Genomic DNA, 17,379 nt, shown 5'->3' on the forward strand with positions numbered 1-17,379 from the left:
AAAGAGGAGTAAAAGAAGCCATTTAAAATGTCGCCCTTTCATCTGTACCCAGGAGAATCAACAACTCAACAACTTAACCTCTTACGACTCTCAACTATCGTCGTTCACCAGGGTTACCTGACCCTGACAACGTTCAATAGACCCTAACGACTTCACATGAGATACCAACAATGGCCAAGTGGAACCAGTACTTTCACAGGTACTTTGGTGAACACACCCACAGAGGTTAAATACCTGGGTCTTACTCCACTGTCTTGGTCAGACTAGTGCGGACTAGTGAGACCGATGCGTACGAAGTGATGAAGTTGGTTGGATAAGAGACGAAACGTCTTCCTAGACAAATACAAGTCCAGTTGCCTACGATTCAATTTGAGAGAGAGAGAGAGAGAGCAATGACCTGGATGAATGAGAATATTCATAGACAATAAAGTCCAGAGTATGATGTAGCCTGTCATATTCAGATGAAGAAGAAATTCCCAGAGCTGAAGTTTTTGTCAGAAAGCAGCAAAATATCATATTCCTCCTCACCATTCGACAATCAGGGCAGAATTACAGCACAATGTATCATAAGGACCCAGGTTGCAGGACATCTCAACAATCCAGATGTTCTCCACATCAGGCATAGAAAACATCCCAGAGATGACAAATCTGTAGGGTTTCTACAGTATAGAGACAACTGGAAAAGGATGAATGAGACTGTTGCCTGCATAGGACTTCGGTGTTTAGAGGGTACACCCTGGACAGGTCACCAGAGTATCACAAGGTCAACACACAGAGATTAACAACACACACACACACTCAGGGAATAGGCTGAAGTACCAATGGATAACCCACGCAGGCACCAGGAGAACATAAAAACTACACCCAGAAAGGCCCCAGACCTGGGAATCAAACCCAGAACCTTCTTGAGACTTTGTAATTTTATAATAATAATAAGCTCTATTTTGATTTTTTTTTAAAAAGACAATTCTAACAGGTTGGTTGTAATAAAAACAAATGGTGTCTTCTGATTAAAAACAGTCTTTCTGCACTGTAAAGAGGAAAAATCAAATCAAATCAAATCAAATAGCCTTTATTGTCGTTGCAACAGACAAGTGCAACGAAATTTGTGGTGCCACATCCATTCCAGGGCTAAAACAGACTAAAACAAGCTAAAAAGGACAACCTCAATGACACACATGTACACTCACACAAGAAAAATATAAATAAGTAAGTCATCCAGTATTAAAAATCTGTACTATAATAAGACCTGTAGGAATAAATAGATATTGCACAAAACTCAGATATTCCTAAAGTTTGTGATGAGTGACAAGTTGTCTCTTCATGCAAAACAGATTTTGGGTTTAAAATACAATTAAGCTGCTTTATTTTAGAGCTTAAGTGGAGGCGGGTCATTTTTGACCCGTAAGACCACCAGTGTGTGCAGGAAGTTAAGACCGCACAAGGGGCTACATGTAAAAAATAAAAAAAACTCAGAAATTTCCCTGTATACATTCACTGCTTAGAAACAGGCTGGACAGGTTTGTTTTATGTTTATTTTATTGCTTTGCTGTTTACATAGTAAGTCAGTCATAGTCAGTTGTGCAGAGGTGAAGCCACCGGTGAGTGACTCGCTATGAGGAAGCCTTCTTCTAATAAAGAGGAAACTTAGATTTTATTATCAGCCACAATTAAAAGGAAGAACTAAAGTTATAAAAACAATTCGCATAACAAAATATAATTATACAGGAAGGGGATAAGAATCTAAATTAAAATTTAAAATAAGTACTCTCTTTACAAATGTGACAAACAAACTGAAGGAAAAACAGACACTGGCCATAAGGAGAACACAAAAGTAAACAAGGAAACTAATTACAATCATAGTTATTATAATAATTATGTTTGCATAGGTCTGAGGTTAGAAAAGAGATCCTGCTGAGCTTATGCTGAATTATGTGCTAAATGTTGCAAAAGGTATAACAGCTGTGAAGACGAAAAGAGATGGTTGATCATTTGTATGTTAGTCTGTTTCTGATACACTTGAAACAGTGTAAGAGAGGTTAGCTTTGTTTAAACTGTACATAACTGTAAAACAGTATCATCCTCGCCTGTTGCCAGTGGTTACCACCTGTATGAACTTGTTAAGGAATGCTGATGAAGTTAAATGTGCCGTTTTAGGAATTGTAAGAGCTAGTTCACTTTGTTATACCAACAGTGGGACAATGACTTATATAAAATGAGCAAACAACTTGTGGCTAAACCTCAGTTTAACCTTTACACAGAACTCACTGAGCACAATATTTGGCCATTTACATCTGGCAGGGATTTTCCTGCTGTGTTTCCCTTTAGGGTGAGAAAGGTTTTTTTTTAAATTTACTCTCTCTTCAAAAACTACAAGGTGCATTTTCACTGTTTGGTGATGATTTCCTGAGGTTTTCAGTGCAAAAACTGCTCACAGGGGGAGGTACTACTGACTGGGAGCTGTGTGTGCATGATGTCATCATCATTAGACATGAACAGCACAGCCCAGATTGTGGTCAGGGGGGTTTGGGGGCGTCAGTTCTGGGGGGTGGAGTAGAACGAGTGGTGCTGGTGGTTCTGGTCCGGGGGGTTGGTGGCGAACAGGAGAGGAGCCGTCTCTGCCCCGTACCAGCTGAAACAGAGCAGCAGGTGCACATACTGGACTTCAGTCGGTTATTTTCATCTCACAGCATCACAGTATAATTTCATGTTCACCGTCAATTAAAATGCCAAGTAACTGGTGTTTATTAGTTGATAAATTGATTACTTATTTGGTCTTTAAAATGTAAGAAAACAACCTGCAGATTAATCAACAAGGAGTATCCCTATCACTGGGAATCCAGAGCTTATAACCTTATGACCATATCCATGCGCCTCATGTTTTACAGCTCTGTCCACTGATTAATGAATTTGTCTGATATGGTTTTAATGAACGTACCTTGACTGTGGATGTGAACTACGTGCCCATGGAACAGACAGGTCCTCATCACTGCCTTGAGGGTCGTCAAAGAAATATGGACGAGGTAGGACCCTGTTGTTAATGGCCATGCTGCTGCTCTGTGAGGAGCACAAAAACACACAGGTGCTGCTTCAACAACATGCCTCATTTTCAAATTCCTTAAAAAAAAAAAAAAAAATCTAAGTAGATACTTCTCCCAGAGCTGGTCAGATGTACTACCTACCTCCTGAGTCGGCTGACGGACCCTGAAGATGAGGATGAGCAGACTGGTTGGGAGCAGCTCCCATATGAAGAGGATAGCACCAAAGACCATATAGCCGCTGTCGCCCAGTTGATAACGCAGATCAGCCTGCAAAGACACAAAGACAGACTGTGTAGTGATGTCTGGTGCTGTATTCTTTTACGAGCCATGTCTATTAACAGCGCAGATAACCATCAGGATGTGCAACCATGTTCAGAGGTGGAGCCAGCGTGGCCGAGGATGGACTCAAAGGTCAGAGCATTACCTGGTCAGAGACGTTGTACCAGTCAAAGTTAAACGATTCCACTTGGTGGTCTTGGGACAGAAAGAGGACCGTCAGGTTGTAGCAGGCCCGACTGGTGAACAAGAAGATCACTGCCCCTCCCAGAGCTGCCGTGCGGCACACGGTGGTCCCCTGGTCAGGGAGAACAGACACGGTTAGACTGGAGCTCCATCAGGATCACAGAGGGTGAGATGTCAAAACAGACACAGCAGATGCCAGAACATCATACTCTCCTGTATAGGTTTAAAAAAAATGCTGGATCCTAGAATTCCCATAATGTGATGAGTGTTTTTCATTAGTCGTCACTCCCTGCTGAGGACTCAAGTCCAAACTTCTGGATAAACAGCCAGTGCCATAAAGACATAATGCAACTATCTTCACATGATGATTAGGACTACTCATGGACAGTAAAGTAATCTTGATTTGTGAAAAAATAGATGTAGTGGCCCTTTAATTTAAGTTTATTGCTTCCTTTTCATATTTTGTGGCTCTGGGGACCAAAGCTCAGCGCACCTTGCTGACCAGGTAGGGGCTGGTGGAGTGCGAATGCCTGGTCAGGAGCATCAGCAAAGCAGCCAGTAACACTGCATCCAGGATGAAGAGTGAGTCGTTGACAATGACTCGAACCAGGACCAGGTTCCAGGTCCGCTCCCCGGACCCGCCGCGGCCTCGGTCCCCGAGAGCCGCACACACAGCGTTGGCGCCGAGGAAGACAGCGCTGAGGGCGGCATAGGTGCCCCGTGCCAGCCACCTGAAGAAGACATGGAAGCAAAGAGTCACACTTTGATTCAAAGACTCAGGTAACACAATCTGGATACAGATTTTTCTTAGAGTATATAACAGCATGATGCAATCGTGGATGTGTGTAATTGTCTTTCAGTTGTGTATATGATAATGTGTATAGAATGTGTTACCTTTTTTATATATGGTATTTTTATTGTTGCTGTCTTTTTTATAGGATGCCCTTTAACATCAGGCACAGGGACTACTGATGAAAATTAGCCTTTTAGCCAACTCGGGTACACTTACATTTACTTATTACAATGTTTTATTAATGTACACTGTCCCTTTTCAAATAAACTAATAAATAAAAAATAAAAAATACGTGATAGCGTCAAGAAATAGCCAAGAAATAGCAATTCATTGTGTCATAATGTCTAGAAATAGCCTAGAATTAACAGTAATTTCATGGTAATGTCGAGAAATATAGTCGAGAAATAACAGTCAATTGTAAGGACTGGTGGAGAAAAATTCTGGCCTTTCCCAAAAAATTCAAAGCATGAAAAGCATGTGTAATCTTTTGCCTTTATGAAAAACATGACATTACTACAAAATTGACCGTTATTTCTAGATGATTTCTTGACATTACTACACAATTAATTGTTATTTCTTGACATTATCACGTAATTAACGGCCTGTTAATTAAAGGGTTACCTTGATTTTTACAGCGGTGTGTTACTTACAATTTCCTGCTTCCTTCCAAGCTGTAACCCTCTCTCACTTTGAGCAACACCTGTTGTACAGGAGAGAATTACACAACAACATAGTAAACAAAAACAGGATATTCAAAATGAAAGTAAAAGTAAAAGAAATACTAGACTTTCATTTTGCATTAAGTCTCTCTAAAGTAATTACTAACTGATTAGGTTTATAGTGCCAAAGGTTGTAGTTGTTTAATAAATAAAGAATGTAAGAACATCATGAAGACTTTCTATCAGTTCTTATTACAATCATTTGATTTCCATCAGTAGATCCAAGAGGATAATCTGTGCTCCAGCCTTACCTGAGTAAAATACAGGTTAATGAGGCTGAACGTGAAGAACTGCAGACAGACAGGGAGGCAGTAGAGCAGCCAGTAGACTGCGACAGGTAGGTGGTTGGCCTCCAGAGCGTTACAGAAGTAAAAGGAGAAGAGGGTGGTGCGGAGGGCAGCCCAGAGCAGGCAGAGGAACAGAAACACGCTCTGGTAGCTCCATCGTTTGTGTCTGTAGAGGTAGAGGAGCCAGAGCTGGATGTAGACCACCAGGAAGAGGGCGGCGTACAGAGCGGTGTAGAGGATGGTGAAGCCAAGCTGGACCGAGGGGGCGACGGCCGGACGCAGGGGAACAGGGGGGGGCAGAGTGGAGGAGTTGGGAGGAGGGGCAGCTGTGACTGGGGCTTCCATCAGGGCAGCGTCAGAGCTAACAGTCCATCATCACAGATACACTGCCTGACCTTCTCTCTCAGCCCGACTGGTTGACATGGGAGACCTGAGGGCACAGACAAATACACAACAGGTCAGCAGGTGTCAGGGGTGAAACTTTTCTGACGCATTCTGTGTTTTCCCTCTGCAACAAATAATCTTGCTTGCATTATGGTGACACCCCATATATTGTGTCAGACTCAGAGCATCATGGGCTCCACCCTGTCTATTATTCAACCTGGTGTTTTATTTTGAAATTACAGAGAAAGTTTCATATTTATCATTTCATCTTTAAGATGTACTCAGGGTAAAAGTTCCTATTTATTTTGTAAAATGCTTTTGTAACACACGTCGGACCAAATAATCTAGATAGATAATCTTCAGTGCCTCAGAGTCTGTTCAGGATTTCATAAACTGCTTCTGTGTGCTCTCCATCCTGGGCTCAACATCATATTGGTTGTGTCTCACTCGTGTCTCAAGCCCTGTTTGGCTGTGCAATATGTGAATGTGAATGAATCATATGTGTTTTTAAGTTTGACCACGTCTCTCTACTAAAAGAGATAATACATCTCAAGAGACCTCCTGATTAAATAAACAAACAAACATTTATAAGAAATCAGACTTTGAAATTGAGCTCCTCGGACAAATCAATGTATAAGTCAATTCTTTTTTCAGGCTATGGTCAATACACACAAAATAAATCAATAATATTTTTGATGTTCAGTTCTAATCATTGTTTCAGACAATAAAGCAAATCACTGTTTCCAGCATCTCAGTCTTGTGAATTTCCTGTTAGTGTTTGTCAAGACTGGACTATAAAGGGAAGTTAAACTGAAACTGACATTTACATATTTGATTCTGGGGTATTTCAGGACACACACACACACACACACACACACACACACACACACACACACACACACACACACACACACACACACACACACACACACACACACACACACACACACACATTGAAAAATAAATATGACGTGTTTGCTTAAAATTACTGACACTGCAACTACAATTTCACATCACAACTCACTGTCAGAGGGCTCAAACATTAACCAGCTGTACGTCAACATGGACTTAACTTACTGTGCTGCTGTTACTACAAAGGAACTGTCTCACTGTGGGGGCACGGGCTCTCTGTCGTTTTCGACAAAAACCAATCCCTTCAAACATCAGTTAAAATCGTATTTTATAGATTAGCTGTAAATCATCACATCGTGCAGTTGTTCATGTTTCCCAGTGACCTCTGAAACTCAGCAGGTCAGCCGTGCTCACTGTCTTTACTTCGGTCTCTGGACATAAACAACCGGTCGTGCTCCGGACACTTAAACGGCTAACTGAGCAAACTCAGACTCGTGTCTTAGGATATTTCGAGCCGTCGCAAAGTTACTCTTTATCCGCTCAAATAAACAATAAAACGATTAAGATGTCAGTACTCATTTAAAGAACAACAACAGACCTTATTTCAGGTGGATATGAGGGTCCGATACGCAGCAGCAGACGACGGTGGTAATCCCTTCTCTTCCGGGTGTGACGTAGGGACGCGAGTCAACGTCCAAGGGGCGGGGCCAAACATTTGATTCTAGCCGCCAATCAGCGTGGACAGGAAATCGCGGTATCTTCAAGTTGTTGTTACTTGTCTTGAGAAGGACGCAGTGTATTAATCACACGTGTAGTTCATACAGTTTATCAATTAGACATACATGCTGTGTTGATAGCCAGCCGCTGCACACGGTCGGTTTTGTTACGGTTACGATCAGAACAGCGCGGGCTCTCAACCGGGACAGACAGCTGCTCTTAATGCCCCGGCGCAGCCCGTTAAACCTGTCGTGTCAGGACGGTTTGCAACTTTGCTGCATTATTAAAGCGGACCAAGATGCCTATGGTGCTACGATCCAGAAAGTCCATCCACCCCGGTGAGGTCGGTGAGGTAGAGTTACTGGAAACGACACCGGCTGCTGCAGCAGAGAGGAGGTCGACCAGCCGCCTGCACGGGAGAGTTACGTACGACGAGGTGGGTATTTTATTACTCAGCTTTTCCGCCTCCTCTTCCTCCGCTGCTGCTGCTGCTGCTGAAAAACTTCAGCTCACTCGGCCACGTAGCTGCTGCTGCTGCTGCAAGCGAGCGTCAACGGCAGCGACGTAAACGGGATAAGCCGAGAAAAAAAAACTATCTAAGAAGGATTAAAGAGACACCGTCCTGCCTTTACCCGCAGTATTTTTTTTCTTTTTACTGCTACTACCGCCGCTTCAGCCTTTGTCATATTTGCTTAGCTGGTTAGCATAACGGTCCAGGGGAAGCACCACACGGTGGGAGTGAGTCCGTCCGTCCGTCCGCCGAGCCCGAACTTGTTACCGCATTATGGTAAGTTTGTGTTAAAGCTGACGGTGCTTCTTTCTTTATTGGGGGAGATGGAGAGACTCGTGTGTCGCTTGTATTCACCTTGGAGTCTAATTTTGCAGGTTTTTTTTTTTTTTAGACTAACACACTGTGAGTGTTTGAAGTCATGCCCAGTGCTTTATGACAATGCAGCTATTAACCGAGTATAACCGGTGTGGTCCTGTCAGGAGTCGGAGGACGGTGAGTCTGAGTCTGTCCACAGCGAAGTGATGGAGACACACCGGAGTGAGAGTCCCCCGCCGGAGCAGGAGGAGGAGGAAGCAGCTGAGGATGCAGACATGATGACGGTAGGCTGTTATTCACCTTACAGATAAAAGCCAAACAAACACACCTCTGGCCTTTGTGTGTGTTGTCCAGTAAAGCCGAGCCCTAAAATAGATGCATGGGTGTGTCCAGTTCTTATTCATATATCACTATGGTGAGAGAAATAGTGGTTTGTCTTGTGTTTGTGTCTGTGTGTAATCATCAGCAGGAAACAATGACAGGCTGGTCCGGAAGTGTTTTAATCTCCTTTTCTCAGCTGCAACAGAAGTAAAGTTGACTTTTACATGACGGCTGTGTGTGTTGAAACCCAATCAGAACCAGAGCTCTGAGGCAAATGTCAAGATCAACACTTTTGTATTTCTACATTGGCTAATCTTTACTGTTATCATTATCACATAATACAATTGCCACAACATTTTACAGTTATGTAAACAACCTTTATCATCAGTGAGCATAATAACAATACAATAAAGATAACAATCAAGTCAATTTTATTTATACAGCGCCAATTCACAACAGAAGTGATCTGTTACAAGTAGTTTATTATACAGACACAGCAGAGCAGTTAGGACTTTATATGTTGTGAAAAAGCACCTTTAAAACCTGATCTGATATAGACAGGAAGCCAATGAAGGGAAGCTAAAAATGGTGTAATAGATTTCCTGGATTTGATTACATTGCTAACTGCAGCGTTCTGACTCATTTGTAAGACTTTAATCTGAGCATGTGGCAGGCCAAGAAAACAAAACATTACTGTAATCAAGTCTAGATGAAACAAAGACATGAGGTAGGATTTCTGCATCAGACTTAGACAGAAAAGACAGAATCCTCACTATTACATAAGTGGAAAAAACTGTTTTGGTGACATCCTTAATGTGTTTATCAAATAAGAGTGTATAGCACATTTTGGACAGTGAATCTTAAATGAATGAAATATTTGCTGTGACCACACTTTACCTTCAAATCATCATCAGTCCTCTGGAGAACTTCTGCACGGTTTTTCAGGTTACATGGCAGGTTGGTTGTTCCGAGCATCTTTGAGCACTCGCCACTAGGGATGTCACGATTACTTGTTTTCAAAATTAATCGTGGTATTAAACGCCACAATTAATTAATCGTAAAGATTACTAAATACCGTTACTTTCACAAAAATTTGATGTTGGAACCTTATTGGCAGATGTGCGCAAAACTAAAGGTAAATGCACAGATACTGGTCCATTTATCTAACGTAACATTGAATTGGTAGGAATTTAAATGTTAGCTTGTCATTTTTAATTAAAAAAGAAGCAAAACAAAACAAAAAACGATTAAAATAAGCACAAACATTTGGTATAGATAACAATTTATGACCTGAATATTTCAAACGCTTCCCCTGGGGGGTTAATAATCGTTCATATATTAATAGATACTTGAAATATTTTGTGTAAACAATGAGTAATGTAATTGTATTTTGACTATTTGATTTTACACATTCATAGTGTTGTGAAATTAATTAATGCATAATAATCGTGATAATCGTAATACCGTGATTGTTTCTCTGACAATAATCGTACCAAGAAAATGTATAATCGTGACATCCCTACTCGCCACACTTCTTGAGTGGATTAAGGCTTTCTCAGGGTCTCTTTGTCTCTCTCTCTGTAATCCCAGTAGGGGCCACAACATCTATTATAGGACTCCTTGTTCTACTTGCAGCTTAAGATAGTTTCTGATGATTGTGGTTGAATGTTGAGGGTTGGTGTCATGTTGCAGAGTATATGTGGAACTCTCTGGTGAGATTACATGAGGGACCAAAACACCTAAAAGGTCAATAACTTGTACACACTGCTCCATCTGATTGAAATACTTAATCAAACGGTTGCAGTGCCATTAGGGCGATGATACGAGGGTTATATGAATTCAGCCTACATCACATTACATAACATATTGGAATTCCTTTTTTCCTGGTGCTGCCCACACATTTGCTGCTGCTGCATCCGCACCATATCAGCCTGTCAATAAACCAATCAGCCTATATGTTTTAATGTATCTATCTATAGCTATTTACTAACATAAAATTCGAAAATCATATAAGGAGGCTGACATGTCTGCTCATAATGTATTAGTTTGAGCGCACAGATTAGCAGGATATTGTTTATGTAGCATTCATGACAAGAGTTTTGGTAATGCAGTGAGATTTTTTTTCTGAAATGTCGACGTTGACATCTGCCAACAAATCTGCCTGAATCATTTGGGCTGAGTCAGCCTGTTCCTGTCTGACTTGTCGTCGTAGGAGAAGCACAGCTGTGACTGATAATGTAAATGATGGCTCTCTCCCAGTAGCTCTATCATTTCACTCTGACATGGCTTGTCTTCAAAAAAACAACAGCCAAAAAACCCAATGAGACATTTAAAACAAGCACAAAACTCTAATAACCACAATTTGGAAATTGAGTTAAACATCCTAAACCTTCATTATCGGGCCAAGAAACACACTTCAGTCCATTTTGCAGAACCTTCATCTCTCTAACTGCCACCGGAATGTCGTGGTCAAGGTATCGTAGCCACGGCAACAGTGGAGTTCATAAACAAATATTGACGATCCAGGACAATGTGGTGAACAGCTTGCGGTGGCCATGTGGACGTGAACCAGTCAGGAGAGCTCATTTGAATAGGCGCGGCTGCTCTTCGTCTTTTAGCGCAACAGAAGCCTTTTGAGATCATGTGCAGGTGTTGTCGTTCACCGGTGCTATGTAAAAAGACTGGAGTGTGAAGAGTTGAGTATGTTTGTACCTGTACATGTTTAACGTTTGGCTTTTAAAGGTATACAAGATGTTATATAAGGCAGAACTTGTGTGTGTATATGCTGAAAGAGGTGATGTGATATGTTTTATGTCCACAGAAGATGTGTGCTTTGACTAACAAGTTTCAATCTTCCCCAGGCTCTGAAAAGTTGTAGTGTTGTGCTGGACCGTCTAGAGGCTGAAAAAAGAGAGCTCGAGGAGAAAGAAGACATGAACCGCAAAGGTGGGAAACCCGTGTCTCGAATCCCTACTTTCCATAAACGACCCACCAGCCAGCACACGGAGCTGCCCCTTCCCAAAAAGGAGACCCCTGTCCACGTAGCTCACGTAGGAAGCGCGGAGACCCCGAAGTCCAGACCGCCAGACACGCGAGAAACGGCGCTGCCGCTGCCGTCGGTCCGAGCGCACAGAACGGGCTTCGAAGCCTTCTCTCCATTCAGCGGCACCGACCAAGGCATCGCTGCACCCAAGGGCTGGAGCTTGTCCGAGTCCGTGCAGCATTCTTTAATGACAGCAAGTCCCCGACCCGCCCTGAGACCAGAAGAAGGATCAGAGGAAGACCAGAGCAGAACCTCAGAGATAGAAGATACTTTACCAGACGCTCCCGTCAGCCAACTTCCACTGCAGGGCTCGCTCAGCCAAACGCCACAACCAGTCACAGCAGAGAAATACGATGTCGAGACCAAAGGCAGGACAATCCTCATCGCCTCGGGAGACAACAGAGGGTATGAGACTGCAGAGGTTACTCAAACAGCTGCAGCCGGCCAAGTGGATGCTATCATGGACGAAGAGCCGCCGTGGGGAAAAGAACCCATGAGCACGCTTCAGTTAAAGGACAGCAGGTCGTCATCAGACGCCGAATCCGAAGAGGATTTGACGGACGAGAAGTCGGAGCACCACAGCGAGGCGGCGGTAGAGGCGGAGGATCGCGAACCGCACGTCGTCCAGGCAGAGGTTTCAAAACTTGTGGAGGAACAAGCAGATGTGGACGGTGAACCCACTCCTCCAGTAGCACCCGAGAAACCTGCTCAAGTCAGCTCCACTGAGTCGGCTACGGTGAGCAACCGCGCCGTACTTGCTTCATAGATTCCACTCATAACAGTTGTGATGTTTTCTCGACGGTCTTGGCAGAGCCAGTCACATATTAAGGAATTTTGCCACACCCCTCAGTAAGAGCTGTGGTATGCAGCACAGCCCCAAGATGTTTCCTAGTCTCTGTCCCAGCCAAGATTGAAACTTGACTCACTTGTTCATGAGTTAAAAACCCACTTTTTGTGTCATTTTGCAGCGCTCAGGAAGCTCCAGTTTTCTGCTCTTCTGCCTCCTGCCCACCACCCTGCTGCTCCTCGGTGGGTTCGGTCAGCACGTCTGGCACTACGGGGTCCCCATGTCTGTGGCCCAGCTCGCTGCTCAGCTGGAGCTGCACTGGCTGGAGGGCTTCGGCTTGGCCCCCGAGCCCTGCAGCGCTGACTGTCGGTAGGAAATATCAACGAACCTCGATCTCTCTGACCTGTTTCTGCGTTTCGAGACAAACCTCTAAAATGAGGTGCAGCTCGGTGTGGAAATGGTTTAACTTGAATCACCCTCTCCTCCGTCATTCAGCGTTCAACTGGTGGAGAGCATCCCTGTGGGACTCTACCAGTCCTCTCCCTCGGCCAGGACGAGCATCGCAGACAGCTGGCTGCATCTGCTGGACAAGGCCAACAGCTCAGTCCACATCGCCGCCTTCTACTTGACACTACGAGGCACTGACCTGAAGTTAACCGACTCCTCTGACTCTCAGGTCAGTGCAGTAGCATGCCCCAGTCTCACGATGTAGTGCTGTGCATCTACCAGTCACACTGAACTCTTTTTTCACTCTTTGATGAATGTCTTTTGCAGGGACGAGAGGTTTTTAAACAACTGAAACAACTTGAATCTAAAGGCGTGAAGCTTCAGATTGCTGTCAACGCCCCCCAGACCTCAACCCAAGACACAGCAGAGCTGGCTGCTTCAGGTACAACGTCATGTGACCGTTGTTTTAATAGCTAAAAGAATCAGCTTCTTCCATTAAAGGAAGGGTAAAGATCCTGGAAAAACGGTTCTAGCAGGCCACATTTTGAAAATACACAATTCAAACATCCAAGCCCCTTTCCTCAGACTTCTCTCTGAAGCCACACCTCAACACCGTTGGGTTCACATCAAGGTGAAGCCTCACTATATGCGACAGTATCACAACACTACCGCGTCGCTCACATTAGGATTACATTGGGTCGCTCTGAATGTAATCCCAGCATCGCTAACTTTCCACCAGCTCCTTCTCATGGCTCATTGACGTGAAAGAAAACACCGGCATCATAATAAGCCACCCAGCATCAAGCTTAGAGGTAGATTACAACCTACCAGACTTCAGTGTGGTACACTGGGTTAAAGAGAGATGGCAGCTTGACTGACACATCACGATCCAATTGACTAGAACACAATGATTCACGATGATTGGATGACTGTCATTTTTCATTTTTATGAAAAAGCGTTTAATTACTTGGTTGTAATCGGGGTGTGACGAGGATTTCAAGCAATTCAGTAAAAAATAAAAAATAAGATCTCCAGCCCTACCTTAAATTTATACTGATGCGGTTGATACTACAATATGATATTATATGAAACAGTTTGTGCTTGACTCCAAGATAAAGAAGTGATCTGTGTTGTCTCCCTCCAGGTGCAGAAGTCAGAGAAGTGGACCTCAAAGCTGTAACTGGAGGCATCGTCCACACCAAACTGTGGGTGGTGGATCAAAAGCACTTGTACCTGGGTAGTGCCAACATGGACTGGCGCTCTCTGAGTCAGGTAAACCAGAGAGAGAACATGTGTTTTCTAATGTATCTGGCTTAAATCTTTATCCATCACACACACACACTGCCCTTTGCATGACTTTGCATCACTGTCCTCTCACAGATCACATTACTGTCCAGATTTGTCCTCAACAGTTAGTCCCAGCAGCTGGGCCACAGTGAGACAGCAGTTCTTGGCCTCAGACTGATGCTGCATTACTCTGTATTAGACTTTCAAGCAGGGCGCACAGCTGATCATATAATTAAATTAAACCAGCCGAGGAGCTGATGCTCAGACTTTGCAGTGCTTGTTGCTGATGTGTACACTGAAAGCACAGTATTTTCATATCAAACAATGTGATTCCAACTGATGGATAAGTGAACATGAAACATTTTCCTGCTCTTCAAGTGAAATAATCTGGGTTATGTTATTGTTTGGTCTTCATAATGCAGCAGACTGCGCTGCTCCCAGATCAGAGGTGGTTCCAGGTCTAGCTCTGCAGAGTCATCCTAGTAGCTCCATAAATCCTCTCCCTGGACCAGGCCCAGACACTAGCACAGGCCTGGCTGTGGCTGCAGCTCCGTTAACACATCAGGTGCTTTCTGTTGAACCAGGTGAAGGAGGTGGGCGTGTCGGTGGAGGACTGCAGCTGCCTGGCTCAGGACGCCCACCGCATCTTCGGGGTGTACTGGTTAATCGGTGGCACGGACAGGGGATCCCTGCCCCCGTACTGGCCTGCTCGCCTCTCAGCTCTGTCCAGCTCCCAGAATCCCCTGCATCTGAAGCTCAACGGAGTCCCTGCTCAAGTCTACCTGTCTGTAAGTCTGGGAGAAGACATTTGTCTTCATGAGTTTGTTTTTGGACCTCTTTGGATCTGATACTGACATGAAAAGACAGATGTTAGTGTCAATACCAAGCTTTTTCCTCTGTTAGTTTTGTGTTTACACGACTGGTATAATATCCTTGGTGGAGTGGGAGATGATATGAAACCATATTTAGATCATCGTAGGACATAAATGAATCAATCTTGACTAACAGCTCAGGCGTAGGGCAGTTTGGTTTGATAGTATAATTAAAATCATTTTTCAAAATAGTTTAATCCTCATTTGTTTTCACGTATCAACGGATGAACTGAACTTTGGTGACAAACTAAACATTTATTTTAGCTCTGTGAAACCTCAATACGTCTCCATGGTAACCTTTGGGATGAAGGTCCTACTCCCCTCCCTCTTTGCTCCTACGATCCACACTTCTGATGTTTGTCTGTTTCCTGCAGAGCGCCCCTCCACAGATCTCAGCCCGCGGCCGCTCTGACGACCTCGCCACCATCCTGTCAGTCATCAACGACGCCCAGAAATTCGTTTACATCTCTGTCATGGACTACCTCCCTCTGACTGAGTTCACAGAGCCACGCAGGTGACGACAAACAACTGCTGCACCATGACAGACAGAGTAATGCACTAAAACTCAATCTGCACACGTCAGGTCGAGTCACTCGGATACATGCTTGAAAAAAAACTATGTAAGGTGGGCGTTTATTGAACGGGCACAATGTTGATGATTGGCTGACAAAGCAACTCCTCTGATTAAGCTGAGGTAAACCTGCTGACTGGAGGCTTTTTCATTAAAATGATGGAAACTTGCCAAATTGGAAGCAAGACATTCAGCTTGAAGTGAAGTCCCACTCTGTAGAGTAGGAGGAAGTGTAGGAAAATGTGTTTCCTCCACTTCCACTGTTTCCTTCTCATCAGTTACACACACATAGTTAGTCCTCCTGTCTTTCCTTGCCCGTGTCTCCCTCATCACACACTGACTGTACACAACAGTGTCGATCTGTCTTCTACCAAACTGTGACCCCGGCCTCTTGCTCTCAGGTTCTGGCCCGCCATCGACTCGTCCCTGCGTGCTGCAGCCTGCACTAGAGGCGTGCAGGTCCGGCTGATGGTCAGCTGCTGGGAGCACTCGCCTGGCTCCATGTTCACCTTCCTGCAGTCCCTGCTGGTGCTCAACAGGCCTCCACTCAAGTGTGACATAGAAATAGTGCGTTTGAATTTCCTTAAAGGCTTGAACAGAACGATGCTGGACCGTGTACTTGTGTTTAATTTACACATTTGTGTGTCTTTGCAGAATATTTTTACAGTGCCTTCAACAGCAGAGCAGATGAAGATCCCCTACGCACGAGTCAATCACGCCAAGTACATGGTCACAGATAGAGTGGTCTACATAGGTGTGTTGTTACCACTGCTCACACTGTCACATCCACTGGGACAGACACAGAACAGGACAGTATCACTTACTGTTGGCCATATATTTGTGCTTTTACTTCACTGTTTCAGATACTAATTATTTTGCTGATTGTTTTTATAACAAAACAACTCAATCAACACTAAAACCAGCTGCATAGAAGAAAAAAATATTTTTGGCCTGAATCCGATTCCTTCATTTAGTTTGTTTGTGAAAGTGAAATATTTCTGCTGATGTGGCAGGAATATTACAGATTGTTTCAGTCCACAGATATTATATTCACATTTCATATATAGTTGTAGAATAAGCAAAGTAAAGTTATCAGCATTAAATGTTTTTTTTTAAATACAGGTTTTCACAGATTAGCCTGCCCAAACACACACATAAGTAATAATTCCTCCTGTGACTGTCGTACAGTCTAAGTGATGAGTGTTTGTGTCCACAGGTACATCCAACTGGTCGGAGAACTACTTCAGCAGCACTGCGGGCGTGGGCCTGGTGGTGAACCAGACGGGCTCGGCAGTGGGAAGAGGCCAGCAGACGCTGCAGAGCCAGGCAGAGGAGCTCTTCCTCAGAGACTGGAGGTCCCAGTACTCCAGCCCTCTGCCTGCCGACAGCCTGGACGTCTGCCCTCAGGGCCGACACTGAGGGCACTGCCCATCAATAAAGCACATTGTGTTGTAGATGAGCATCTTGCTTGCTCTTGCCACTTGAACTTTATTTTATGCAGAAAGCAGCTTGCTGTGCTGTGCTGTGCGAATGAACACAGTTTATTTTATTGCTGTTGTTTCCTCACTGCCTTCCTATGTCTGTATATAATTGCTATTTTTTTACAGTCTGTAATGTTTTGACTATTTTCTTACCTGAGCTGAGGCGCACGGGAAGTCGCTTTGTACAATTAATTTCATGCCTGGAGCATTTTGTATATTTTCCTTATAAATGTCGGTGCCAAGCTTTCACAGATTTACGCAGGAAATCCAACATTTCCAAAGAGGTGCAGGCTGCACACCGGGGCCATGTTTATGCTGCTGAAGCCTTTAGCTGTTAATATTCATGTGTGGTGAAACCATTTGACATGACATTACTTCAACAGTGCAAGACCCTTGTACAAATACTTGTCAGTTCATATCTGATAACTCTTTCAAAGAAATCAATTCTGAATGTTCACCATGAGTCTCTCAGTTTAGAGAAAACTTGCT

At 43.8% G+C, this 17,379-nt stretch overlaps 2 protein-coding genes across 2 annotated transcripts; one reads left to right on the forward strand and one right to left on the reverse strand.

Moving 5' to 3' along the window:
* Nucleotides 1–1,602: 1,602 nt before the first annotated feature.
* gpr137 (G protein-coupled receptor 137) lies at nucleotides 1,603–7,204 on the reverse strand. The gene is made up of 8 exons (XM_083980353.1): nucleotides 7,137–7,204; nucleotides 5,267–5,732; nucleotides 4,947–4,996; nucleotides 3,997–4,234; nucleotides 3,466–3,615; nucleotides 3,183–3,308; nucleotides 2,939–3,057; nucleotides 1,603–2,632 (listed from the first exon to the last, which is right to left on the reverse strand). The coding sequence occupies exons 2-8, from the start codon at nucleotides 5,645–5,647 to the stop codon at nucleotides 2,536–2,538; spliced, it is 1,161 nt and encodes a 386-aa protein (XP_083836479.1). The 5' UTR covers nucleotides 5,648–5,732; nucleotides 7,137–7,204; the 3' UTR covers nucleotides 1,603–2,535.
* Nucleotides 7,205–7,553: 349 nt separating this feature from the next.
* Nucleotides 7,554–16,828, forward strand: pld7 (phospholipase D family, member 7; the record flags this gene model as incomplete). The annotated part of the gene is made up of 12 exons (XM_083980304.1): nucleotides 7,554–7,691; nucleotides 8,246–8,365; nucleotides 11,264–12,181; nucleotides 12,414–12,601; nucleotides 12,728–12,908; nucleotides 13,007–13,121; nucleotides 13,824–13,951; nucleotides 14,551–14,754; nucleotides 15,213–15,352; nucleotides 15,811–15,976; nucleotides 16,064–16,163; nucleotides 16,626–16,828. The coding sequence occupies 12 exons, from the start codon at nucleotides 7,554–7,556 to the stop codon at nucleotides 16,826–16,828; spliced, it is 2,601 nt and encodes an 866-aa protein (XP_083836430.1).
* Nucleotides 16,829–17,379: the final 551 nt, after the last annotated feature.

Source organism: Trachurus trachurus (assembly GCF_905171665.1).
Source record: "Trachurus trachurus genome assembly, chromosome: 10".
Classification (NCBI taxonomy): Eukaryota; Metazoa; Chordata; class Actinopteri; order Carangiformes; family Carangidae; genus Trachurus; species Trachurus trachurus.